At 40.0% G+C, this 27,681-nt stretch overlaps 1 protein-coding gene across 1 annotated transcript; it reads right to left on the bottom strand.

Annotated features, from left to right (window-relative positions):
* Positions 1-405: 405 nt before the first annotated feature.
* Positions 406-22,385, bottom strand: LOC141809958 (G protein-activated inward rectifier potassium channel 1-like). The gene is made up of 3 exons (XM_074697219.1): positions 21,354-22,385; positions 6,200-6,416; positions 406-1,387 (listed from the first exon to the last, which is right to left on the bottom strand). Exons 1-3 carry the CDS (start codon positions 22,017-22,019, stop codon positions 723-725), a joined length of 1,548 nt encoding a protein of 515 aa, XP_074553320.1. The 5' UTR covers positions 22,020-22,385; the 3' UTR covers positions 406-722.
* Between the last annotated feature and the right edge of the window lie 5,296 nt (positions 22,386-27,681).

Raw genomic sequence — 27,681 nt, 5'->3', positions numbered from 1 at the left:
TACTAGTTTTTATTTCAGTGTTGTGACACTTTAGTTTGTTTCCGTCTCTTCTTCTTTACGCTGTGTGTCTGTTTTTATTCATCCTGTAACTGTGTTTTAAAGCTGCTTTAAACTTATTTCCTCCCATGAAGCTTTGGTGACTCCTTTTCAGGCTCTTTCTCCCCTTCATATTTCTGTCTCTGCTGCAGACTAGCTCATTACCTCCCCTCCTTTAAATCCACAGACGAAGGAGTTTCTTGCCAAGGGGATAAAATTAGGGCATAAACTACGGCCTTGTAAAAATGGATTGCTTTGCACCGTTGGATTACTTATCGACGTTTGACCCAACTGTTGCACCGATGATGATAAGTCCGTAAACTAAACTCTTTCTGTTTTTGTGCCACAATAATGAAAACACAAGGAAGAGAAAGATCAATCAGCATTTATTATCATTATTTAATATAATTTATATTTCAATAAAACTAAGGTGGACTATTAATTCAGTGGAGCATACATTAAACGATGGATGGAGTGTGCGTGCAATCATGAACTCGAGTTTGGATGTTGAAGCGTGATGTTTGGGTTTTCTTCTTACGTGTGTTTGACATGTTCAGCATGAAACACAAAAATCACAGTAATCCCAGTAAAGATTGTGTCTCAGGATTAAATTAATAATGTTTGTCCTCCAGTTTGAATCCTCCAAAGGCAAAGTCAGTTTCAATTATCAGTTTGTGGTTTGACTTTCAACGGTCAGCGTTCATCTTCCGCAGCTTTGGTGGTAAGTTGTCCTCCGGCCTTCCTCCTGAAAGAAGCGGGCTGTGCATTGGGACCGGAGCGTGGCTGAGTGTTGGCGCTAAGCTGTGCTGGTACAGATCTCCTGTAGACTGTGTCATGGGTTCAAAGCCCACCTTGAGGGACTTGAGCTGCAGCCGGTTCTCTGCCTCAGGTCCTACGGGTGATGAACTGAGGCGCTGGAGCTTCAGCGGCAGGTCTCCCGTGCTGCACGCCTTCTCTGAGTGCTGGGAGCTGAGCAGGAGCACCTTCCTCTGCAGGTCCTCCTTCCCTGATGAGCTCATCCGCTGCAGCTTGCTCGGGAGGCGACCCCCGCCCCCTCCCTGACGGCCCCTTTCCTCTGAAGTGTTGATGCAATCCACAGAAAAGACGCGGTCACGCCGGGCGCCGTGGCTCTCAGTCAGTGCAGGGGTGGGAGTGGATAAAGGCGAGGGTAATGAGTTCTTCTCTTCGTATTCCTTGACGCTGTACGCGGGTGTCGGTACCTCGAATGTGCTGTGGAACTGAGAGTAATCTACCCTGAAAAAGCCCTCCTCCAGGGACATCACCGGCAGGAAGCGATGGCCCCATAAAACCTCATCTTCAGTGTAGGAAGTCCTGGCCTGGCATGTCATACCTGAGAGAGGGAGACAGCACAGCAATAAAACATGAGTAAATGGCGTAAAAGTCCAATAAAAGATCACTGGTGGATGAGCTGGAGTAGAGGAGGGCGGCTCCCTCTGATGAGCTCTCTTTCTGCTCTCTTATGTCTTATTGCTTCTCTGTTTCATGCTCTTTCCTGTGCAATCTTCCATGTGACCCTTTCCGTCACGCACTAGTGAATAAATTAACGCTTTAACCGTCGATCTACACGGCACCATTCTTTCTATTTCCTCTTGGCTTTCACCGCAGCATGTTAGACATTTGTCCTTATATATTCAAAGCATGTCTGCTGTAACGTACCGTACAGATGTACACTTTACATCCACCCTGGGTTGGAATTTTCCCTCCTAAAGGTCAGAGCTTTGCAGTAAAATTGTTGCAATCAATTCTCACGTGTTGTGTTGTCGTAATCCGGGTGAAAGGTGAGTGGTGCTCGTTATCTGAGCACCTCGTTTTGTGATAATTGCCAGATTGAATCTGATAAACGTCATTAGCAGTCTCCCGGCACTCTCCGAGCATCAATACATCAGTGGCAGAAGCCGTGGGTCCTGTGTCACCATATCCTCAGTGAGTTTGTGGATTCTGCTGGTTTAAGAAAATCCTGCGAAGGACACACTGCAAAAAATGAAATCTTATCAAGTGTTTTTTGTCTTGTTTTAAGTAAAATTGTCATTATACTTGATATGAGCCACATTCAGTCAGTCTGGTCAGTCCAGAAAAAAGTTATTTCAAGTTAACTAAAAAAAAAAATCAGTGTGCTGGAAAAAAATTAAAAACGATTTATTTTCTCAACTCAATCAGGGACTACAAATAGAATTCAACTTGGAAAATGTCCACTATACTTTTTAGCCTTTGGTCTGTGTTTTAGCCTCTGTTTAGTATTTCAGCCTTTAGCTAATATTTTTGCTTCTTGCTAGTATTCCAGCCTTAAACTTGTGTATTGGCCATAAGCCTTTGTTTTTGCCTTTGGCTTGTAATTAAGCCTCTGTTAACAGTTTCGACCTTCAGCCTGTGTTTAAACCTCCAGCTTACGTTTTGGCCTTTAGCCTTTATTTTAACCTTTGTTTGGTTTTTCAGCTTTTAGCTTGTGTTTAAGCCCTTAGATTGTGTTAAAGCCTTTAGTCTGTGTTTGAGTCTCTAGTTAGTGTTTCAGCCTTTAGCTGAAAAGCTGAAACACAAGCTAAGGGCTGAGATACTAAACAGAGACTGAAAAATGGGCTAAAGGCTGGAACATGGGCTAAAGGCTAAAACACAAGCTAAAGGCTTAAACAGGAGCTAAAGGCTGAGAAACTAAACAGAGACTAAAACACAGGCTAAAGGCAAAAACACAAGCTCAAGGCCAAAACTCGAGCTCCAGGTTTAAACACAGGCTGAAGGTTGAAACACAAGGGAGAGGCTAGCACAAAGGCTTGAGGCTAAAACACGAGCTAAAGGCTGGAATACTATCAAGAAGCTAAAACACAAGCTAAATGCTAAAACACAGGTTAATCTGTTTGTGCTAATGTTCATTCCAACCCACAGTCAGCAGTTATTCTGCAGTGGTCTGTTCAAACTTGAGAGTCTATCAATAAAATGAAGAGTGAGGTTACGTTAGCTCTGATTGGTAGATGACTGGCAGGACATAACCAGGATTCACTAACGTTACACATTACAGACACATCTCACAGCACCACAGCACTCACTTTACTTTCACCTTCTTAAAAACTACAAACAATAAGGATAGAAGAAGAAGAGGCAGTGTGTTTTCTTCATTTCAGGTGGCCCTCTTCCTCCTCTCTGCATGTGTTTGTTCTTAACTCATCATTCTGAGCTCAGTAAGCACTGCTGCTGAAAGCTACTGCCAGAAATTTTACATAAAGTCTTCTTCAGGGACGCCCTGAAGAAGACTCTAAGTGTTTGCATACTCTGCTGAGGGCTTTCCTGCTTCATTTCCATGCTGGAATCATTAACCATTTGGTTGAATACCCATATGATGCCTGCGTAAGGAAGCCAAACTGGCATCTTATCAGAATTTTAACCCATAGGCTTCCTCTGCAGCTGTGTTATACATCTGTATTCAGCAGAAATACATTAACCCCTCTGATGTGACAAAAACGCCCGGCCAGAGATCCATCCTGGTCTCACCCACATAATTAAAGCAAAGCCATGGGCTCATTAGGAGGAGAAATGACCTTTGTGTGGATGTAAGACTGTTGAAGGTTTTTCTGTGGATGAAGACGAGTACTGAGCCTGGAATAGCATCAGGCTATGACATAACACTGCACATATAATCCCTGAGAGGGACGGATCAGACTCCTACTCTCCTGATAAGTGAAGTGTTTAACTGAAAAGCTTGAGTTGATGCTGGATCAGAAAAAAATACAGGGATGAGTGTGGATTGATTGCAAAAAGACCTTTAACAAGACTTCAAGTGGACACCTAACCTTTTTCACCCAACGCTCCATGATGTGAAGTCTTTGCATGGAGACAAATGTACAGTAGAAAATGTCTTTTTAGAATTAATATAAGCCACATTCACCTGTCCAGTCCAGAAAAATGTCTTGTTTGAGACCTCGTTATAAGACAAAAAACAAATTCAGACCTCCTTTCTGTCTTTAAATAACTTAAAACAAGACAAAAAAACACTTGATAAGCCTTCAGTTTTTTTGTAGTACAGATCTTCTTTTTTTGAATGTGTGTGTATGTGGTTTCTAAAGCCTCTGCAGTCAGCCCCTAGTGGACACTTGAAGAACAGCAGTTTAACATTAAGGCTGCCTGTTGATAAAAACGAATGCACAAAGTGAAAAATGGGCTAAAACTAAAGCTAAAGGCTGAAACGCAAGCAAAGGCTGAAGCACGAACTAAAGGCTCAAACACACGCTAAAGGCTAAAACTAAAAACTAAAGGCTAAAACATGAGCTTAAGGCAAAAAAATAGGCTAAAGGCTAAAACTCAAGCTAAAGGCTGAAACACAAGTTAAAGGCTGGAAAACAGGCTAAAGACTGTAACACTACCTAGAAGCTTAACATGAGCTAAAGGCTGGAACATGGGCTAATAGCTAAATCATCAGCCTTTAGCTCACGTTTTAGCCTTTAGTTTTAGCCTTTAGTTTTAGCCCTTAGCCTGTGTTTGGGCTTTTAGCTTGTGTTTCTGCCTATTGCTTGTGTTTTAGCCTCTAGCTAGTGTTTCAGCCTTTAGCTCATGTTTTAGCCTTTTGCTTGTGTTGCAGCCTTTAGCTTGCGTTTCATCCCCTAGCTTGTGTTTTAGCCTTTAGCCTGAGTTTTAGCCTTTAGCTTGTGTTTTAGCCTTTAGCTTGTGTTTTAGCCTTTAGTTCTAGTTTAAGCCTTTAGCTTGTTTTTCAGCCTTTAGCTTTTGTTTTAGTCTTTAGCTTGTGTTTTGTTTTATGTGTTGTAAATCATTCCAGACCTCTCCTACTAGATGAGTAAACTGAGAAATAGTATTGAGAAATAACCTTTATTAGCATTGATAATCTCATTTTAAAGTGTGGATTACAATCAGGCATAAATCTAGAAGTTAGACTTTTTTAACATCACTTAGAAACTCCTCACAGCCTCTTTAAATTCCCCAGCAGCTGTTTTCAGACATATCTGTGTCAGTCTTAATATTTCACGCAGTGAGTCTGAACAGACTTCCTGTTAGTTTTAATAGTTTGTGAAGCCAAAAATAAATGAGAAACTCTTTCTTTTGTCTAAACTGAAAAACTGAGCCATGATCTTTTGGCTCTTGCTGCTTGTGACTTGGTGAATCATGCAGCTGCCACAGTTTCTGTTTGTGTTGATCAAACCAGACCAAGAATAACTCAGGTTTTATTATGGACTGTTGCTTTTTTCTTTTTGATTCAGTAAGCTCACACACACAGGTATGAAATGTGTGATTTGGGATGAATTTCACGATTTCCTCACTCAAACAGAAGATGATGATGAGTGTGACTTGGGGGAGACATTCATCTACCTACACAGCTGTGTGAGCAGGATCTGGATTTGAGGGATAAGGTCTGATGAGTCCGTGTTGAGGGGGTCTTTGTTTGTTAAAGGACGACAGGATGATGTGGAGTATTTAAGGTGACGGTCCCAGGGCTTCCCTCCTCGGCACTGCGACACCGAACTCGTGGCTGCGCCCTGATTTAATGGTTTTATCAACAGAGCACAGACCGTGTTGCCTGCTCGCTCCTTGCTTCCCTGCTGATCCCTCCCTCCTGCTCTAAGCCTATTCAGCTTTGTGCTTTTCCTCCACAGCAGAGGCAAACTGAGGGTTATGGGGGATGGAGCTAAAAGAAAAGAGGAAGATGGATTTATTTCTGTTGGACTTTGGGGAGGAATAATCCTTTTACAATGCAACAGGGGGAACAGTGTTGTATGGAACAATGTCCTCCTGGTCCAGATCCACCTCCTCTCTGCTGTCATCTGAAAAAATGGACTGGAACTTAAAACCCTGGCTCATTCTTCAAAGTGACGTACGCAGCTATGACCACAAGCTTTTATTATGCATAGGATGGGCATTAACCAATCCTGCAGTAATAAAATATGCTCTGTAATTCAATCAGAGCGCTCTTCTCATGTATGATTCTCCTCCTCGGTTTTTACAGCTTCTGCATCCTTTAAGTATGCAAAAGAGGACAGGTAGGGTAATGAGATTTCAGAGTTTAGATTATGAGAATCTATTAGACAGGAAAGCAAGTGGGTTGATATTAATAAGAAAATTTACATTTAGATTGGAGGAGAGGAGAGAGGAGAAAAGACGCAAAGGGGGAGTGGTTACAGAGAGGTCAACAGAAGATGTTCCTCACCGGTGGTCTCCACGATGCCCTCCAGGATAACAACGATCTCAAACTGCTCGTTCATGAGGGAGCGCTGGGAGAGGTCAAAGAAGGGGCTCTTGGGATTGATTTCATGGCAGATGGTGAGAGGAGACACCAAGAAGAGCTGGTCCGCGCCCGTTCCAAAGCCCACGTCCAGCTCGCACTGGTCCAGAGGCAGGAACTCACCCTCGGGGGTTTGACGAGACTGAAAGAGGGGATCAGGGAAGATGGAAAAGGAGAGACAAACACAGGATTTAATGCACGTCACCACCACAGAAAAAAAAAAAATGGACGTCATCTTTTTCAGTAAAGGCACCACAAAAACTGCTCCCCCTGGTGGCTGGCTGCAGTATAGGTCGAAAACTCTGTCTCCCCAGTCATTCCAGATTGGCTGTGGTCAAACTTTAAAAAAGAGAGACACCTGGTAGAAATGTTTCTAACATCCGTATGCTGTGAAGATATTACGGGGCTGTGTTGTGTTGAAGTTCTCTTTTTTCTGGAAGTTTTGTTTTCATTAGGTATCCGACATTAAAAACTTTACGCCATGTTTAACAACGATTGATTGCTGCATTTTTTTGGTAGTTTTTTTTTTTCAGGAATAGTAAACTATGTAGGGAAGGAGAGCTAAGAAGAGAATAGACTCACCAAAGAAAAATAATATATCTGTACTTTTGTCACCCGGCTCCACTCAGAATCCCTCATAGGCTATGTTTCATACAGTTGTTAACCCTTACATATTCATAGTATTCGCAATAACCCGGTTGCATGGCCATGTAAACACCAATAACCCTTTTTAAAAAAACAAATATTTGGTCATCCCCATTGAAAGAGTGTTAATTTGTGTTCTACGCATGTTCTGTTGCAAGGGATCTTGGGCTTTTGAGTACAGGAAATCTGCCGTGTTGTTCCTTCTGTTTCTGTTGTTGCTGCTGTTGCTATGGATACAGTAAGAAAAAGAGAAAATGGCGCGTATTGCATCATGATGTTGTTCATGTGTTGCTGTTTTGATTGGGATACCATGTCCAAAAGAATAACCCTGTTTGCACACACATGTAAACGGGTTATTCCAAATGTTTCAGAAACTGGAATACCTAAATATTGACTGCATGTAAAGGTAACTATAATTCTGTGCATAAAGGCTGATTTATGGTTGACGTGTTTGCGTGGCACGTGTGGCTTCGAACGGATATATGACGTCATTTTTGCACCTACGCCACCTCATGCAGTCTCTTTCATGCTGAAAATTTCCACTCTGCACACACTTGAAAATTTCTAACCTGCCGGACGGAGACGTGTAGCCAAGATGGTGAAAGAATGAGAACTCCTAGTGGTCGAAGTGCAGAAAAACAGGCATCTGTATGACTCTTTACACAGAGATCACCGTGATAACCAAGTGGTCAATAATCCATGCCGCAAAATTGCACCACTCACCGGTTAGAAGAACCTGGAAGATTCTCTGGGACAGATATCTTATGATGTAAACAAAGGCAAACTTCTTCAACTCTCGTTTAGTACCCTGGTAGACGTACATTTTTGATACACCGCCCCCTGCAGTTTGGGAATGGACACCTACGAACGCCGCGTGAGGTGTTTAAAAGCATAAAGGCCTCATGTGTTTTCTCACGTGGATCTTGTGCATCTCATTTCCGTGCACCACATTGCCGTGGGAAGTATAACACAGCCTAAGTCTGTCACAGATTCACACACAGACATAGTCTGGTGGCGCCTGTATTGGGGGTATTCTGGTTTCAAGACCTTTGCAATGGTAAAAGGCGGAGCAACCCTTTCCATTCCATTCCAGTCTGTGGTCTCCAGAAAGAGGCACTATTTGTCCACGGATCTTCAAATCTTTTTTATACTGTCTGAAATCAACCATTCCTAAAGGAAAAGTTCAGAGGCTAATCGGCGACCATATTTTAGGACACACAGAAGGGATCGTCTAAATATGTTACCCTTGTGAAAAGAGGACCGAGGGTGTTTTATCTCCTCCTTTATGAACAGCCATCTGCTCCGTGTTTGCAGTGACCACAGATCCTGCACTCGACATTGATTTGTGGAAGAACCTGCAGGCGGACGTGTGAGACAGCCGTGTTTGGACAGGACTTGCCCATAGAGGGTGAACTGGTGCAGAAGCATTTAATTGCCCAGATGACTTTGGAGCACAACACCAGAGTCCTGCATGTGTGACGAGATCTTCGTCAGCCTGCTGCACCTGGCATATCCATGAATTTTTCCTGTCTTCTTCAGCAGATCTGCTTGTCTAGCTTTTCTAAAATCTGAGCCTCAGCTCTTTGGTCGATGTATTCATCAGAAGTCATGATTAAAACAGGCTCATGTTTACCAAAGTTACACCAAGGTAAAGGTTTTACATGCACTTGCAGACATCTGACGTGAGCAGCGGGTTAGATAGACTTCATGCTCTCACTTTACAATCTGTTTTTTTTTACTGCACAAAATTAAAAGGAGACTTTCTTTAAGAGTTAGTAATGAAGTTTAAAGAAACAAATTCAGAAAAATGTGTCAAGTTTTCCTCGTAAAACGTTGATAGTGGGAGCGTATTTATACACCTCTCTCTTCTTCTACGTTGCTACACCTCCAGTCAGTAATTGGGATGTGTCAGCCTCCAGCCACCCACCCACACACACACAGGCAAACACACACTCACACACACACACATGCTATCCCGCCTCCACCACGCAGAGCTTCATAATGATCTCCCACACAGATTCCAACCCCCTTCTCCACAGCCCCTCTCTGCCATTTCTGGCTCTTTTGTTCGAAATCTTAAAATAATCGACACATTATTCCCACACAGTCAGTTTCCTTATTCAGCCTCTCACTCTGTGTCAGTTTTATCCGCTGAGAGCAGGAGATAAAGGTGAGCAAAAGTGAACTTCACAGCTTTTGATGTTATACACTTTTATTTTTTCACGCTGTGCCCTCGGCGAGACGTTTAACATTCAGAGGATAACCAATTTAACGACGGTTTCCTTTGAGTGTCTGGAACAATGAAATGTTTGGTTAGATTCAGCTTTTAAGATTATTTGTGCTGCAGGAATTCACAGGTTAGCTCCTGCTGAGCCGAGCTTTGGATGTGCTGCCTCTTTAGAGTGTGCTCTACATCTGAAACAAAGACTTCTTTTATTACTTTCTACGGTGGCCTGTGGGTGTGAGACTGTTTGTAAAAGCTACAACACAAATGCAAGAAGCAAAAAACATGAATGCAAAAGCAAAAAGAGGAATGCTAAAGCGACAACACAAATGCAAAAGCTATAACAAGAATACAAAAACTACAACACAAATGCAAAAGCTACAACAAAAAGGCAAAAGCTACATCACGAATGCAGGAGCAGAAACACAAATGCAAGAAACAACCAGATAAAAAGCTACAACATGAACGCAAAAGCAACAACACAAATGCAAAAGCTACAAAAAAAATGCAAAAGCTACAAAAATTGTAAAGATGCAACATGAATGCAAAAAATAGAAAGAGAATGCAAAAGCAGAAGCACAAATGCAAAAGCTACAACAAAAATGTAAAAAACTACAAAAAAAGTGAAAAAAGCAAAAACACGAATGCAGGAAAACAACCAGGTAAAAAAGCTACAACATAAATGCAAAACTAACAACACAAATGCAAAAGCTACAACAAAAATGCAAAAGCTACAACATGAATGCAAAAACCAAAACACAAATTGAACAAGCAAAAGCACAAATGAAAAAACTACAACACAAATGTTTAAAGCTACAACACAAATATAAGGGGTAAAAACACAAATTCTGCAACACAAATGCAAAAACCACAGTACGACTGCAAAAGCTACAACAAAAATATAAAAGCCACAACAAAAATACAAAAGCTGCACCAAAATTGTAAAAACTGCCACATAAATGCAAAAGCTACAACACAAGTTCAAAAGCTACAACAAAAATGCAAAAACAACACCAAAATTGCAAAAACTACCACATAAATGCAAAAGCTACAACACAAGTTCAAAAGCTACAACAAAAATGCAAAAACAACACCAAAATTGCAAAAACTACCACATAAATGCAAAAGCTACAACACAAGTTCAAAAGCTTCAACAAAAATGCAAAAACTACAACAAAATGCAAAATCTACGACAAAAATGCAAAAGCTACAACAATTATACAAAAGTTTTCCCACAAATGCAAAAGCTACGACAAAAATGCAAAAGCTACAACAAAAAATGCAAAAACTACAACACAAATGTAAGGGGTAAAAATACAAATTTTGCAACACCAATGCAAAAACCACAGTACGAATGCAAAAGCTTCAACAAAAATGTAAAAGCCACAACACAAATAGAAAAGCTGCACCAAAATTGAAAATACTACCACATAAATGCAAAAGCTACAACACAAGTTCAAAAGCTACAACAAAAATGCAAAAACAACAACAAAATGCAAAAGCTACGACAAAAATGCAAAAGCTACAACACAAATGCAAAAGCTACAACAATCATACAAAAGCTACAACAAAAAAAGGAAAAACTACAACACAAATGCAAAAGCTACATCAAAAAATGTAAAAGCTAATTGTCTGCTTAACTTCCTTGGTGGCTGTACTCTTGTTGTGTTGTGGCTTTTGCATCTGTGTTATGCATTTGCAAATTGTCTGACACCTACTGACCACTGTAGCTTTAACACAGTTTTTGTAGCGATATTTTTTTTGACTGAAGTGAAACTTGGACATTTCAGAAGCTGATTTCACTGATGTTTGTGTTTTTAGTTGTTTATGGAAATCCTACACATTGTTAAAAGATCAGATACTTTGAAATATTTCACAGGCATTTATTGTTGTGTTACTGTCGTGGTTCCAGGTCTGAAAAGGTCGAGGAATCATCTGTAACTCTGCAGCTACAGCGTTAGAGCACAGGCCTGAGTGTAAAGAAACGAACGGTGTTATCTGTGTTGGAGGTTTTGCGAGCGCTTGATTTCATTCACAAATAAATGAGATTTCTCTGGTTGGTTCTTTCTTCCGTCCTCTCTCATTCACCCAGTCAGACCGCTGCTGAGCTGCAGCTATACGTGCCAACCGCCCTGACCTCCCACTGACTTTGCCGGTAGATGAATCCCTCCGACACGCAAACTGTGAATGAAGTGTGAGTAAACAAGCTTTGCATTGCCAGAAAACATGGCAGTCTATTTCTAACTCTTATGCATATCAATGAACTGTTCTCCTGGGTTAATGCTGCTGCGTCTCTTTCATGTCAGGGGGCATTGTTCATTTGTAAGGTGCTCACAGGCTGTTTGGCGTCGCTCCTCCGTGTGGATTATCTAATGCTTCGGAGGGAAATTCTTTTTTCCTCTGTCTTTGTCGCTTAAGATTAAAAGATGGATGACTGTATGTAAAAATTGAAAGGCAAAGCTTCTTACACGGGCCCTCTGGCGCTCTGCTCTCCTACGCTTCTTCTTGTACTAAGATCCTCAGATAGCCGCGCTTGTCTCCTTTTTTTCCACATTTGACACTCCAAGACATAAACACATTTTTCTCCTGGAGCTCTGCATCTCTACGAGCACCTCTCCTGTACTTTACTCTGCTCTTTGGTGCAGCATAAACACTTCACACACCGTCTGCAAGCTCACAAACCCAGCCGACCTGCTCATTACCATGAAAGAGGCATCGTGCTTTTTGTTTGACACTCGCCAAAAGAGCATTTCAGGGCTGTGAACAACGCTCATCTATGAAGACAGGTGATAAATAGCGTTGTTTAGAGCCAGCCAAAGTAGCTTGATCTTTCTACTCAGCTGCACTCCGTCCTCCGTCGAGCTGTCATCAATCACAAGCCTGAGAAAAGCGAAGCTCGTGGGCAATCAGGTCAGCTGGCAATCACGCCAAATCATGCAGCCTTTCACTCGGTCTGTCTGAGCATGTAGGAGAGTCGAGCCAGGAGCATTTCACCCGGTCCTGCAGGGGCGAACTGGAGAGATTTAAACTTGGAACATGCCAACTTGCATGTGTTGAAGACTGGCAAAAACAGAGCAGACTACAGCCCAGTTTACAAGACAAAGTTTGCTCCAAAATACTGTGAGAAAAAATCTGTGTTTACACAGAAAACGCTGAAGGACTGAAAACACTGTAGTAAGCATGCCAGGCCTGTAGTTGGCGCTATTTCTGTCTTGTCCAGAAGCTGCTTTTGGTAGATCTCCCCTGAAGAAGAGTTGGACCGATCATCTGGTGTATTGATGAATGTAAGAGCAGAAGTGCATCAACAGATGCACACTTTGTTGAAAGACAGTCATAGATTCAGCAGATTGAGCAGCACAAGCACAACATGGTAGTTTGCGGCGATCATAACAACAGTAGTTTACAGTTTCCACTGAAAACTCCTTGCTTTTCAAACTTTGTACACACGTAGCCGTGCATTTTACCTCCCTCTCATATGTTTTAAAAATACTTTGGTCCACACAGACCGAGAAAACTCACAGATAAGTGCGGCTCGAAGCATGCCAAACCCATATTAGGATGTTTGAGATGTAAAATCCATGCCAGCCAATTAGGGATGGGTAACAAATTAGGTACTTTTATAGGTACCGATCAAATTCTGTCAAAAGTACTGGGTACCAATTCACGTAAAACCAAAAGGTACCATGTTTAGGTACCTAGACACATCCTTGTGACTGTGAGGGAATGGAAGGGTAGGTGATTTTCCATGCTGGAAATGAACACAGCATTGCAAGTTGATATATTGAAGAATAAATATGTAAAATAGAAAAAAAAAGGATTTTATTATTAAACAAATTGATATTTTTTTACCAGATTAACACAAAAAAAGTACCCAAAATTGGTACCGTTAAGTACCAATACCAATTGCCAGGTACTAGCATCGGTACAGTATTGTTTCCACTGTAAAAGGTACCCATCCCTACAGCCAATCAGAATGTACCCCCATCATTCAGCTGTAATGTTTGAGAACCAAAATTTCAGTTTCCCGGTGTCCTCACAAAACCATGAAACTGTAGTTTTCCAAAGTCTTCACTTTGCCTGGAGTTTCCAGAAAACATCTTTTTAGTGACATATTGCTGCTGCTTTGTGTGGATGACAGGCTTAAATGTATGAAAATAAATGTGTTTCCCAGATACCTGGCTACATGTGGACATGTACATGAGAGACATGAGAAAAATTCCACTCTGGAGTCAGCTAAAGCAACAAATCGCAACAACAACAGTGGGTTGCTGAAAATGTTGAAGAATGTGTTGGGGAAAGTTGATCATGTGCTGTGCATGCAGATTTTGCAACAGTTAGAGTTTCCATCATAAACCGTTAAAACCTGTCAGAATGAAAAGTGTCCATAAGATCTTCCTCTACTGTTTAGGAGAGAAACCCATCCAGAGTCAGCATCTGGTAGAAAATGTGAAATGCACAGCTTGTTTACTCTGTTACAGCCCGTTAAACTTCAGCTGTGTTCCTCTGTTTTACTTCACAAACACCCACACCGTTTAATGCAGCCAACTCATGATTGAGATGAAACGATTAAAATGTTTCTCTTTTCTTCTGTTGACATAAAGTGGTTATTTAAACACAGCTGATGAGGCTGTTTTATTCACCAGATGTGCAAGAATTCATGCACCAATTATGACTGAATTAAAAACACCTCTGCTCTGCTATTGACAGTTAAATATTTAACTTTATATTTTACATCTTATACAACAAAGCTCTGATTTATCTTTTTAGCCAATTTATCCTCTCTGCATTCATAAAAATCTCTCTTTTATGGATTTACAATCAGAATGTTTATACACAGCTCCAGAAATCAGACTATGAACTTAATCAGCGCGAGATCAGACTAAGCTCAGATCAATTAACACAAGCAGATAATGCTTTTGCTATCAGGCCTGTGCTCATACTGTTATTACAATGATGTTTCCTCTTCAGGAACGCACTCAGCGTTCTGATTCTCTTTTCTGAATGTACACATAGACAAGACTAGATCCTACGCTGTGACATTATGATTACAACGTGGGACAGAAGTTATACTTTTGCAAATCATTTCAGTTAAAAAAATAAAGCTTTTGCAGTGTGCATTCAGGCTACTTAAGTAATTAATATGTTTGCATAAGAAAAACTGACTTCTGGTCACACAAATTACTTTGTCTGCTGATAAAGTTTGACATAAATGAACCTGACCCCTGAGCCTGATAGCCCTCTTTGCTGACGATACAGTGATTCCACCCAAAGATGGTTAATGCTCAGTTTTTATGACAGTTACTTGCCTGAAAAGTTTCTGGGAACATGATTTTTTCTCAGTGATTATATTTACATGATTTCACCAAAATAAAGTCAACACAGAAGTGCAAAAACTGCAGTTCCTCAAGTTTCCACTTGAGGCTGGCTCCAAAAGCCCAAGAATTCCTGTCAGCTGGTTTCTTTCTCCAGTTTAAGATTAAATAATTTGCAAAAAATAGGGATCTAGCTGTCTAGATTAAGGGTCTGCAACCTGCAGCTCTGGAGCCCAAACTTTGAATTTTCTTTTTCTTTTCTTTTTTTAATCTCTGCGAAGTTTTGTAACATTTTTGTGAATTTTTAAAAACAAAATTTTTGTATTTCTTTTCATTTTTTTAAAAATTTCATTCTTCTATGGAAATTATTGGATTTTTTAATTTATTTCTTTTAAAAAAATCAATTTAAATTATATGGTTATGAATAATTGTATAAATTATATAATTATGAAGAATAATAGAATTCTATAAATTATAAATGTATCTATTTATGTGAAATAAGAATAAAAAAAATTGCAAATTTTTTAGTTCGCTAATTTTTTTGTGAGATTCTTGCAAACTTATTGAAAAATCACATTTTTTTGAATTATTGCAACATTCAAAAAAATTTTTTTTCAAATTTCAAATTTTTTTTTTTTTTGCAAATTTCATAAATTTGTAAAATATTTGCAAATTTATAAAAAAAAATCTGAGATCACACGTACAATTTTAAAAATCAAAATTATCTTGTTTAGATAATTATTCACTAACTTTTGACTTTGTATAGCATTTAATACACTTTTTTTTTGTCTTTAGTGTGAAGATAAAGTAGGTTTTGTGGCCCCTGAATGACTCTAATCCAGGTGAGCTGAGGCCAAACAGCTCCCTTGTAAGTCAAGGTTGCAGACCCCTATTTTAGATGTTTCTTTAGCAGTTGGAGGCTTTGTCTGTTGCTTGTCATAATTTATAAAATATTGACTGCCACCAGGAGATTTCATGTTCTCAGATGCTCAGAAAACGCTCTTATCAGTTGAAAGCTGCCTCATCTGACTCGTCTGTGAATTTAATGAAGAATCCTCCTCAGTGGCACAGATTAGATGACTCCGGATGCTTAAGTTCCGCTCGTATTACAACTTTACAGGCTGGTATAGTTATCAGGTGAGAGGAACCGGGATAAAAGTGACACTAGGCTTCTGCCGGAAATCTTCTTTATGCCTCTTACGCTCTGTTTCTTCCCCGTGTTAATCCTCAGAGTGACACTCAGCAACTCAGGCAGGAGCGGTGTCACAGTGTTCTCAGGGAAAGACGCGTTTGACGCCTTTGATTTCTGCTCGGGTGTGAGAGCGCTTCAACGAGGCTGTACGTTAAAACTGTAAGGATGAAAAGTTTGGAGAAAGGAGTTAGAGATAGATGTTTATACGAACACTTGTAGAAGATGTAATTCTGTTTTTTGGATGGGGCATGTGCAGTCCAGATCAGTCTTAAGGTTTTCTTTCTCTCTGGTTTGCAAATGACTTCAGGGTTTTATGCCTTTCTCCAGCTCTCCACAACCTGCTTTTATAATTGCATCACCATTCTTATCAGAAAAGAAATGGAAATCAATTCCAGCTCCAGTGACTGGTGTATGTAGCAATCCTCTGAGGGGATATACCGCCCGGGGGATTTCACTGCCTTGTAAGTCTCTGAAATAGAATAGAAATAGAAGCCACTGCTCCTACAATGAAAATGTTTTTTTTTTTTATTTAAGCTGTTGGTGATTCTCTTTACGTTCCAGTTTCTTTCTGCAAGTGTCCCTCGCCTTCCCCGCTTTCCATCACTTTCGATCAATTTCTCCCCTCTCCTCCTCTCCTCCTCCCTCCCTCTCAGTAAGACCAGAGTCATATTTTCAGCTCGGATGTTCCAGCAGGATGCCCTCTGAGCCTGTCATGGACGCCCTGCGAAGCCGCATTTCATCTCCTTCTGGTTTGGACCCTTTCTGACAGCTCCCATTGGTCCGTCTCTCCCTTCCTGCCGCCGTCTGCTGTCAGCCAGTGATCGTCCGTGGCAGTCCAGCTGGGCTCTGCCACTCCAGCATAACTGGTTTGAAGTCAGCACGCCAACAAGTAGTTTGAGTGTAACCAGCTCTATTATCTGCTGGTGCATTGTTCTGGAGATCTGAGATCTGGGTGCTGCTGTGTGTTTTATCTGAACTAAACGGGTCAGTCGACAAAGACTTGGAGGTCTGATTTTGGCTGACACTGTAAAGCTTTTGGAAAAGGGCAGCTTGTTTTGTCTCTTTGCCTTCCAGTTAAGGGCAAAACCTGTGCAGAGCAGGGAGAGGTTACGTAAAGCAGCCTCTGCTCCATGAAAACAGGAGAAGTCAGCGTCAATCCAAGCTGCTTTTACACATTCAGGAAAGATGCATCAAACACAGTCATCCTCTGAAGTTTGGGGAAAATATGAGCTTCTTACACACTAAATGTTTGGATGTGGACTGTCCTCACAAACATCCTGACATTGCTTTTATAGGAAGAATGAAAATGATGAAGTTATTGTCATTTCATGTTAGTTTTCTCAGAAACTGAAAAGTCTTTATTATTTCTTTTATTTCTTAGTCATCTGCCCTCAGAGATGACGTGCAGGGTTGGGGGTTAAAGGAGAGAAAAAAGTGCTGGTACGCTGTGTTTTTGTTGCTTTCAAAGGAAATAATCTTAAAAAAATATATAAAGCACCAGGGAGAATGAAGTTGCCAAAAGGAAGACAGAGTCCTGGTCTTTTCATGGGTGCAACTCATACTCATCACTGATTTCCTCAGTTGCTGCATTTTGTTTTCCATTGTTGTGTCATTCTCTCTGAAAAATGAGTCTCATTTTTTGGGACGTTTGTGAAAGGGCACGCCTGGAAAATGTCAGGACCTGAAAGTCTGGAAATTGTCAGGAGTTCATGTGTGAAAGGTCTGCAGAGAGTCTGCTGGAGGCAGCATGAGGACTGGGGGGATGAAGGGTTCAGTTCCTGTAGGACCTCCTGTGAACCATCCACTGTATCCTCATTTCCACTAAGTGGTTTAGTTTGGTTCATCTTGGTACGGCACACATTTTGTGGCGTTTCATTTAACTAAAACAGGGACAGGTCCCCAAATTACCGACCCGTACCGTCCCACTTTTTGGTACCCTTCTGTTTCGGTGTCAGACACACCGATCTGACCCCAGAAGGTGGAGCTAGGAACACTGCAGTCCGTTGATTGGTTGAAAGAATTGTCACTTCCCATGTGACTTCAATAATAAAAAACAACACAAAACCATCGCACAAAGCCGTCTCTGAAATACTTGATTGTTCTTTGTATCAAAGAGCCACATGACAATCACAAAGAAGACAAATTGCATTGCATTGCATTTCATCGTTGCTCTTTGTTAATTGTGTCACGTTTTTCTTCTTCTTACCACCAACCCGTACCAAAGTAAATATCACCAAATACTCCATGATATCAGTTTAGCTACTTTGGACTTGTGGACTGCCTACCCTGCAAGGAACTTTAAGATAGTTATTAAAAAACTAACATTTATATTGATGTTTCTTTAAGAGCCACAAAAACAAACCACATCACTGGTACAGAAGTTATTTATATCAGTTTGGTTGGTTGTGTCCGAATCAGGTGTTAGAGAAAGTGATTGACTGCGTGGTACAGAAACCATTATGACTGATATATTTGACAGTTAAAAAAAAGCAGTGAGCCTTAAAAAGATAAATACATAAATATTTTGGATTTTTTTTCATTTAAAAAAAATAAATTTGTAATTAAAATAAATAAATGAATATTTTTGGAAATTTTTCATGAACAAAAAATTTGAATTTAAATTTAAAAAATAAATAGATTTAAATTGAAATAAAAAATATTTAAAAATAACATAATATAATATAATAATAATAATAATAATAATAATAATAATAATTATATAGAAAATGATTTAGAAAATAAATAAATTTAAATTAAAATAAAAAAAATGAAAAGTATTTATAAAGAAAATGATTTAAAAAATACATTTAAATTAAAAAAAAAAAAAAAATTCAATAAAAAAAAAAAACACGCAACAAATTCAGTTTAAATCAAAATCAGTCCAAAAAAAATCAGTTAAGCATGTCTGTATTGAAGATCATCGGAAATGTTGAAAAACTCCATCTAATTTTTAACATCCACCTTGATATTGAGCCCTAGACTCTTTTACTAAGTTTACCAAGTCCTCAAATTAAGGGTTTGTATCAGAGAAGGCTTTTCAGTACTCTCACATTTGCTACTCGAAAGAAGATAGTGCTTAAATGGCTTGATGGTACACTACCCAGGATTACAGCACTGCACAGATTAATATTTAATATAATTCCTATGGAATATCTTACTTGCGGGGTCAAATATAAGAAAAGGGACTTTTTTGGTATGTGGACCCTTTTGTAGATATCCTGGGTCATAGTTCTGCCAGGAGTTTAGAACTTGAAGTTTCCTTTTTTCTCTTTTCTTTTTTATTTATTTTGGTAAATTTGACTTATCCAGTATTTTTTGTTTGGTTTGGTTTTTGGGTCTGCTTGGTCTTTGTTTTGCCCCCAAGTTGATGTTCTTCTGTCACAGTCTCATTGTAGGGAGCTGCTCTTGAAATGAACTGGGTGCAATCAGCACGTGGACTCTCTGTTGTGGACATTTGGGATTGTATGTTTTTAGAGATGTCTCTATGTGCTGTATGTATTGTTAAAGTGTTGGCCTAAAGTTAAAAAAAAAAAAAAAACTGTTTAAAGAGAAAGATCAGTAAAGCGTTAAAAGGAAGAGCTTTACCCACAGGTGGTGAAAGAGAAAATCAAAAGTTCCCTACAGAAGCTTTAAGCTGCAGCAGGAGTGGATGATCCAAACTAAAGCTCATGGATAAACAGGGTTAAAGCCATGTTTCATGATCACAGAGCTTGTAAAGTTGTTCAAATTCTTACTAGAAAACCTGTAAAAGATTTAGGGGAGACATTAAATAAGCTGCATTTTCTGGAAGGATGGGCAAAGATTGAACAGTTTTGTTTTGATTTGTCGAATATTGTGAGTGTGTTTGCTTGGATTTGATGTCTGAGCTGTTCATTCACTCCTAAAGCTGCAGAAACCCCTGTACACAAACTGTAAATCACCTCCCACTGATGTCTGATTGTTTTTAATGTGGAGGCCTGACTCAGAGAGGGCTGCAGTTCAACAGCACCACCAACACTTGTGCTCAGGCACTGCAGGAGAGCATGCAGGACAGGAGACAGGAGCAGTGTGTGAGTGTGTGTGTGTAGTATTTAAAGTTTATTCATCCTAAGTGGCGGCTGTTTGCATTCACAGGAACTCATTTCTATTCCTTGTGTGTCTGTGTTTTGTGCTGTGGTAGAAACCGTCTCCATCAGGAGCCTTTGAAGCGAAAGAATACGGTTAGACCAAAAAGCCCTGAAGCAAAATTGGAAAAAAAAGAAACAAGGAGTCACAGTGGATGGTGCATTTATTGTATTTCACAGAGAGCGGTGGTGTAAAAGCGATATGTGGCTGGCAGAGAGGTCTCGCAGTCTGTGCCGAGGAGCACGACTCTACAGGGTGAAAATTCTGGGAGCCTCATTTATTTTGCAGTGTGCTGAAAGAAGTGCAATCCCAGCTTTTTTTCTCTACTTCTTGGTGCTACTGCTTTGAAAAATCTTATCCATAAGCTTCTGCACATTTCAAATATTTATCAGTGTGGGCTCCAGTTGTGCTGCTAAGCTGAAATTCACACCAGAGAGGTGTGATTGTACTTAATGGAGCCGCTCAGCCCTGCTCTCCTCTCCTCTCCTCTTCCTCTGCATGCATGCATCATTAAGCTGACCGACGCTGTGCTGCACAGAGGAGAACACCGACATAAACAAGCGGCCAGCACTAATGCTGTTTGTCTTCTTTATGGGCCATTTTGCACATTGAACATGGATGTGGCTGAACGGAGCTCTATTAGGATAATTAAAAACAGGAGCCGGTGGAGCTTGGTGCAGTTTGTGGTCATTTTCAGAGCTGTTGGTTGTTTTCAGAGTCAGGTTCATTAGCCTTTTCAGCAGAATGTGCTGAGCTCTTCATTAGCGGTTAAACCCAGGGTGTAACTGAAACATTACAACTTTTTTAAACCATGAAATGATTAAGAAAAACGCCTCCAGAAGCGCAAAAACAAAAAACTAACCCCTCTCTGTGATCTGTGAGTGTGTAGCCCACTCACACTCCTCTCCAGGGCCCTTTTATCTCCATCACATCCACTCACTGACACACACCTGTCCATCCAGGTGTCTTCCTCTGAAGAGGAATCGCCACCAAAACACACAGTGGAGCATCCATTCTGCAGCCTTTATTCTCTTATCTGTGTTTTTGAGATGCACCTGGCCTTCTCTCATCCTGCAGCTGCAGGATTATGGTAATGCTGCAGAAAGCCGGTTTTGTTTAACAAGGCATATATTGTGTTGCTCGGCTCGCTGTTACTCCGCTGTGAGGGGAAGAGTAGAGTTAACAGAATGTGGGTGTGAGCTACGCAGCTGTTTGTTTTCACTAAAGAAAAAGTTGAGATGAGAGGAGAGTAAAGACTCTTCAGAGGCGTCAGCTGTCACGCCGAGCAGCCAGGAGTGATTTTTTTTAAAGCTTTTTGAGTTCAAGAGAAGGTTGTGCTTTATGATTGAAGAGTCCCACTTTCCTGGCCCATCTGGTCACAGCAGATGGCTGACCACCAAAGAGTCTGGTTCTGCTCCAGGATTCTGCCTGAAGGAAGATTTTCCTGGCTGGTGTTGCAAAGTGCAAGAAAAAAATGTAGAAGCACTAAAAATACACCAAGTGTCTTTAAAATCTGATTTGTTGCCACTAAATAAATCTAAATGAAAAGGTTAAGTTAAAATTGATGACATTCAGAGTTCAGAGTCTGAGGCTGAATCTTACCTTTATGAGTTTGCACCTGATCTGAGCGGACACCATGTGGCTGTTCCGCAGGTTCCCGACCCGGAACATGAGGCACAGTTTCCCGTCTCTCTGAGAAATCACCGCGTCCTGACTGAACATGAGCGTCTCTGCGCGCTTCTTGGGTTGGGACATTTTAATGAACATGCAGCCGATGAGGAAAGCGTCCACTATGGAGCCCAGCAGAGACTGGAACAGGAAGAGGATGATCCCCTCTGGGCACTTCTCTGTGATGTAGCGGTACCCGTAGCCGATGGTGGCCTCGGTCTCAATGAAGAAGAGAAAAGCAGAGGGGAAGTTGTAAACATTTGCCACGCAGGGGGTGTAGGACGCGTCGTGGCCGTGGTTTAGATCTCCTCGTATGTACGCGATGATCCACCACATCGATGCCATGACAAGCCACGCGATCGTGTACGTGAGGATGAAAATGAGCAAGTTCCATCTCCACTTCAGGTCCACCAAAGTGGTGAAGAGGTCAGAGAGGTACCTGCTGGTCTCTCCTCCGAGGTTTCCGTGCTGCACGTTGCATCTTCCGTTTTTGTCCACGAAGCGCTGGCGCTTCTTCTTCACCGGCGCGGAAAAAGTAGTCGCTCGATTTGTGTTTACCACCTGGTAGTCCTCTCCAAATTTCCTGCGAAGTGCAGCCATTTGAGCTCTCCTGGAGTGAGGGGAAACGAGCTGCTGTTTTAATCCATGTTTGTTGTTGTTGGAGCCTCCAGATTGCTGGTTACCTGCAGTGCGTAAAATGTGCCATGGCCACTTTGCGCGCAAAGGAAATCCTCCAAAAATAAAATTAAAAAAATAAAAATCAGGTGTCTATCAAGGCTTTCCAAGTAGATTCGTTGTGTAATGATAAAATAAAAACTAAGGTTTCAGTTTTCTCTCATGAAACGCGCGGCTCTCTGGCTGAAGCTGTGCGCTCTGCTCAGTCCCCACGCTGACTGGCGTGGTGCTCACCAGCAGAGCGAAATACGAGGAGCTGACTACCATTCACAGCTTCTGGAGAAGTGTGTGTGTGTGTGTTTGTGTGTGAAGAGAAAAGGGGGAGGCGGCAGGAAAAGAGGAGGGGGAGTTACACAAGACTGCGTTTGTGTGTAAAGAGAGGAAGGATGAGAGGGATTGGTTGGACTCCTGCGTAATTTGTCTGATTACAGCAGCGGGAGGCTTAATTGATATATGATTAGGTTAGTGGATAATTGATTGTTCATCTTTTATAACAGCCCACTCCTTCTTTACGTTGTGGATGAGTCTGTATGATTCACAGCGTGGAGAGGCTCTCAAACTCATAAGTCATGAGGTTATGGGATTGCTGTTTCAAGTTAAACTGCGCCATCTACTGGAAGGGTTGCTCATGTGCAGATTTGTTTGGATCCTGACTGAAGAATCAGACACAGACAGTTGAATTTTTCATAAAGTGAGGCAACAGTGACTGTTTGAGTCCATGTAACTCTGTGCAAGTGCTGAAGGTATTAGATAAGGATCCCAACATCCAGCAAACCAAAATCAACAACAGGAAAAATTTCCTGGATGTCTTCTCTTCAGTCAATCACATTTAACAACTCACTGTCACTCCTGTCCAAATTTAGCTCTGACGTTAAATCTCATCCTCTCCTCTTTCCTGCAGAGTCGTCTTATTGATTGAGACATTGGATGGCGACTCCATTTGAGGATTTCCTGGACCACTTTACCCCCAGAGGGGAGTCCTAAAACGGGATGCTTTGCCCTTGCATCGTTGCTGTCCTTGTTTTAATCAGGGAGGCCTATAGATGCCTGCTTTGCATGTAAGTATGACTTCTTAGACTGTCATTTCATGCTCCACCAATGTTTCCAAAACTTAGAAAATATTTTAAAAAATACCTTCTTATATGGATAGACTCAAAAGGCAGAAAATCATTCTGTATCTCCAAAAACATTTAACCAGTGCATTAAACAAATACAGAGATGAAAGTCATTCTTAACAATGCAACAATTACAATAAGAAATTGTTTTGTTCTTTCTGTTTTTCTTTTGTCTTATGTAAATTCTGTGTATATATATTTTTTCCCATCATGTGTTTATTTAACATTATATGAATGAAGGGGCAGTTAAAATAAAACTTTTCTTCTTTTTGCTCCGTTTCATTCAACTGAGATTCATTTATTTTTTATATTGTACCTTTATTTTTTATGTCAAGAACAGAATAGAATAGTACAATCTTCTATTAATTCCCCCTTGGGGGAATTTTTTTGTCACAGTAGCTCACAAAAAAGTGCAATAATGCAATAACAATAACATAAAATAATGATAATAAAAATATGACATTAGAAATTTAAAGAAATATAGAAAAGTACAAAAAAAAGAGAAAAATATTGTAACTATGTTCAAAGGAGCAAGATATGTACGAAGATCAGCTCTTGACGATGAAAAACACTCGACAGTGAAAACTTTTAGTGAACACTGGAACAAAGTAAAGACAAACTGAAGACTAAAGGCTAAACAATTTTATTCTAACCCTTATCTAACCAGGTAGAATCTTATTGAGATATAACATCACTCTTGCAGAAGCCATCTGGCCAAGAGGCGGTAGAATTTTTCAGTACACAACACAGAATAAAAAATAACAATAAATAAAAAAATGGAATAAAGAATACCAGCAAGATTAAAAAGTGTGCAATCTGATTTAAAGCATTAACAAAGCCCAATGCTTTTAGGTTGTTTGACTGGTCTTAAGTTAGTCTGTTCAGATATTTTTAATTGTTGAAGGAACAAAGTTTTATGCTATAAATAATAAAAGGTTGATTGTAAAAAATAAATAAAAGCAACATAAAATAAATAAATCTGTCAACTAAATCCCTTCCTCTTCATGATAATGATAATAATAATAATAATAATAAAAATAATAATAATAATAATAATAAAAATAATAATTTATTTATTTATTACAAAATTTGTAACGTCTCATGAATTTCTTATTTTAAAGAGCTCAATTTTTGCCCTGTAGCACCAAAGGTGTTGCATTGATATTTTGATATTAATATGTATATATACCAGAGTTAGCCAAAGGGCTAGTTTTGATCTGTAGTCCCCGGCCAGATTTTAAAGTAGGCAACCTGAAAAGCTCAAGATAAGATAAAACAATACAGAAAAAAAAAAAAGTAAAAATGTTTGGGGAGTCGGTTATTGGAAAACATATCACACCCTTTAATGTTAAACATTGCTAGGACCTGAAAAAAAAATTAGGGTAAATAACCATAGATATGAAACAGATGCAAGACAAACAGGACAAAGGCAAAGAAACAACAGAATAACACAAAATGTAAAGCCGTGCAAGTTAGACACAGAGCACATTAAGGTTTCATACCAAAAAAAAAAGAAAGTAGCATAACACAGGAGCACCACATACAGCTCCAGCATGCAGCAGTTGTTTATACAACACACGGCAAATTCACAGACACACAGTGGCAGGGACAGGGGGTCGGTTTCAGTGCTGACAGATTTCTGTGCAGCCTTCGTAGCTGCTGTGTTGGAAGGTAACACACACACACACACCTGGAGAAAAGTAAAAATGCAGGAGCCCTGATTTAAAATTCTTACAAAGTTTCAAAATGCAAAAAATATTAGATTTTAAAGAACCAGGAGCAAAACAAATAAACCAATAATGCAAATTCTAGTCAGATTCCACTAATAAACTCAGACCTACAAAGAATATTAATGATGTTTAATACATTTTGCATGAGCGTCTGAATTAAAAGCACTTCACCGGCTGTAATGAAGCAACTACTCTTAGACACTCAGAGTTGGCTGTAAACACGCCGAGTTAAGATTAATGCATCAGTGCAACAAAACACTTTGATTAGATATTTTCAGCCCAATGTTTCAGTCTCTTTATTCTTTTAGTCTCAGTGCTGTCGATATTATATACAAAGGAATAAGTGGATCACCTTCCAGGACCTCACATCCTGCAAAAACAGGAGCTTTGTCACATCAGGATGAGCTGTTAAGAAGTCGAAACGCTCCGAGAGGATTGAATAAGAAACTCCCTTTGCAGTATCTTTAGGCTGTAAATAAAAGAGGAGGATTTCCCCCAGAGAGACAACAGCTTTACGCGCACAGGATGAGAAACTGGAGCAGTTATCAATGGACCTCGAGGCGCTCCTCTCACGTTTGTAAGATAAGATCTATCAGGGGATTTTACGTTGCTTTAGTGGATCACCTTTTATGCTACAGGCTGCTGAAAGCCTGAGCTGTTACTGTGATATCTAATCTGATCTGGAAAAGGACGTTTCAGACTCCAACTACCTCATATAAGAGTATTTTAAAAAAGCAAATTCACACCTGCAGTAACACTCACCTTTAAAACACAAATCTTTTATGCACAGCTGCTGCATTTCATAGTTATTCAAGGTGAAAACACAAAAACAAAGCAGCTTCAAACAAGTCGTTCTGCAAACATACGTCTTAGAAGATAAACTTCACAAAACCTCACAAAGGAAGAGGATTTCAGCTTCATTATGTTTGTTTACACTCGTAGGATGAGCTACAATCACGTAAAAAATCCTGTGAGTTGAGCATTCCTTCGTGACGCCAAATGTTTGTTAAAAATGTGACCAAGCTGTAGGAAATGCTCGGCCTTTAACCCAGAGAAGCAGACAGTGCTCTTACAGTTTGACTCAAACTGAAACTGACAGAAAAAAACGTTTCTCAGACGGCAGCTCGCCCTCTCCTTTTAGTCTCCTGACTGAGAATAAAGAGATCCTGACAAAACACTGAAATCTGTGATCAATTATTGATCACTGTCGAAGCATTTCCATGGTTTTCATCAATTATGTAGGCACGTTCGTTTCCAACACTGTGTAGACAAAATATAATCGGGTGATTCAAGAGAAAAGAAATCGTTGGCTTTCTTTTTTCTGTCTTTATAGCTCAGAGTGGTTTCACAAGTAGCTTATTTATCTTTAATAATAATAATTGAGGATATTGGATTTCAAATGAAATCATGTAAGACTCGTTTATGAGGAGAATTAGCTCACTTTCTACTGTATGCAGCATCCAAAGAGTTGTTGTAACTGATGCCTTTGGACTTAAAGAGGATGTGAGGACTTTCAGTTTTTAGTGACGGTTTAAAATGTGACAACAAGTAAACTTTGTCAGTTTGTACCGTAGTTTAGTAGCCGGCTATATTTAGCTCTACTAACAGCCCGGTGCTCTGAGATGTGTCTGTAACGTGTAACGTCAGTGAATCCTGGTTCTGTCCTACCAGAGCTCATCTACCAACTCCAACCTCACCAATCAGAGCTAACGTAACCTCACTCTTCATTTTATTGATAGACTCTCAAGTTTGAACAGACCACTGCAGAATAACTGCTGACTGTGGGTTGGAATGGACATTAGCACAAACAGTTTAACCTGTGTTTAAGCATTTAGCTCATGTTTTAGCCTTAAACTCGTGATTTGTATTTAGCTCATGTTTAAGCCTTTAGCTCTTGTTTTAGCCGTTAGCTAATGTTTAAGCCCTAAGCTTGTGTTTGAGCCTTAAGCTTGTATTTTAGCTTTTAGCCAGTTTTTTTTAGCCTTTAGCTTGGTTTTAGCCTTTAGTTCATGTTTAAGCCTTTAGCCTTTGTTTTGGCCTTTAGCTGATGTTTAGGCCCCAAGTTTGTGTTTTAGTCTTTGGCCAGTGTTTTAGTCTTTAGCTCATGTTAAAGCCATTAGCTCTTGTTTGAGCTTTTAGCTCATGTTTTAGCCATTTTCTTATGTTTTAGCCTTTAGCTCTTGTTTAAACCTTTAGTTTATGTTTTAGCCTTCAACTTTTGCCTTCGCCTTTCGCCCATGTTTTATCCTTTGACTTTTGTTTTAGCCTTTAGCTTGTGTTTAAGCCTTTAGCACATGTTAAAGCCTTCAGCTCTTTTTTTCGCATTTAGCTCATTTTTTAGCCCTTAGCTTGTGTTTTAGCCTTTAGCTTATGTTTTAGCCTTTCGCCAGTGTTTTAGACTTTAGTTTATGTTTTAGTCGGTAGCTCTTGTTTTAGCCTTTAGCTTGTGTCTTAACCTTTAGCTCATCTTTAGCTTGTATCTTGTGTTATAGCCTTTAGCTTGTGCTCTATCTCCCTCCTGTTTATCTTTCTTCTGCTCTTCTGTCCTCTTTCTGTCTGACAGTTAGCGTCCAGTGTCCACCATCGCTGCAAAATTAATCACAGAAATGTTTTTAGCAGTGAAATAAACAGATCTCTTGTTGATAATCTCATTTTAAAGTGTGGATTATAATCAGGCATAAATCTAGAAAAGAAACTTTTTCAAGATCACTTAGAAACTCCTCACAGTCTCTTTAAAGCATG

The sequence above is a fragment of the Halichoeres trimaculatus genome, unplaced genomic scaffold (assembly GCF_033239565.1).
Source record: "Halichoeres trimaculatus isolate MK-OKI-2021-1 unplaced genomic scaffold, fHalTri1.1 fHalTri1_scaffold_20, whole genome shotgun sequence".
In the NCBI taxonomy this organism is placed as follows: domain Eukaryota; kingdom Metazoa; phylum Chordata; class Actinopteri; order Labriformes; family Labridae; genus Halichoeres; species Halichoeres trimaculatus.
The sequence above is the reverse complement of the archived record's forward strand: the minus strand, read 5'-3'. Positions and strand labels throughout refer to the sequence as shown.

Coding starts and splice junctions, on each gene's coding strand:
- LOC141809958 (XM_074697219.1), bottom strand. CDS start 22,019: ATGGCTGCACTTCGCAGGAAATTTGGAGAGGACTACCAGGTGGTAAAC. Junction 6,417..21,353: donor TCAGGTGCAAACTCATAAAG/GTAAGATTCAGC, acceptor CCCCTCTTTCAG/TCTCGTCAAACCCCCGAGGG. Junction 1,388..6,199: donor GGGCATCGTGGAGACCACCG/GTGAGGAACATC, acceptor TCCCTCTCTCAG/GTATGACATGCCAGGCCAGG.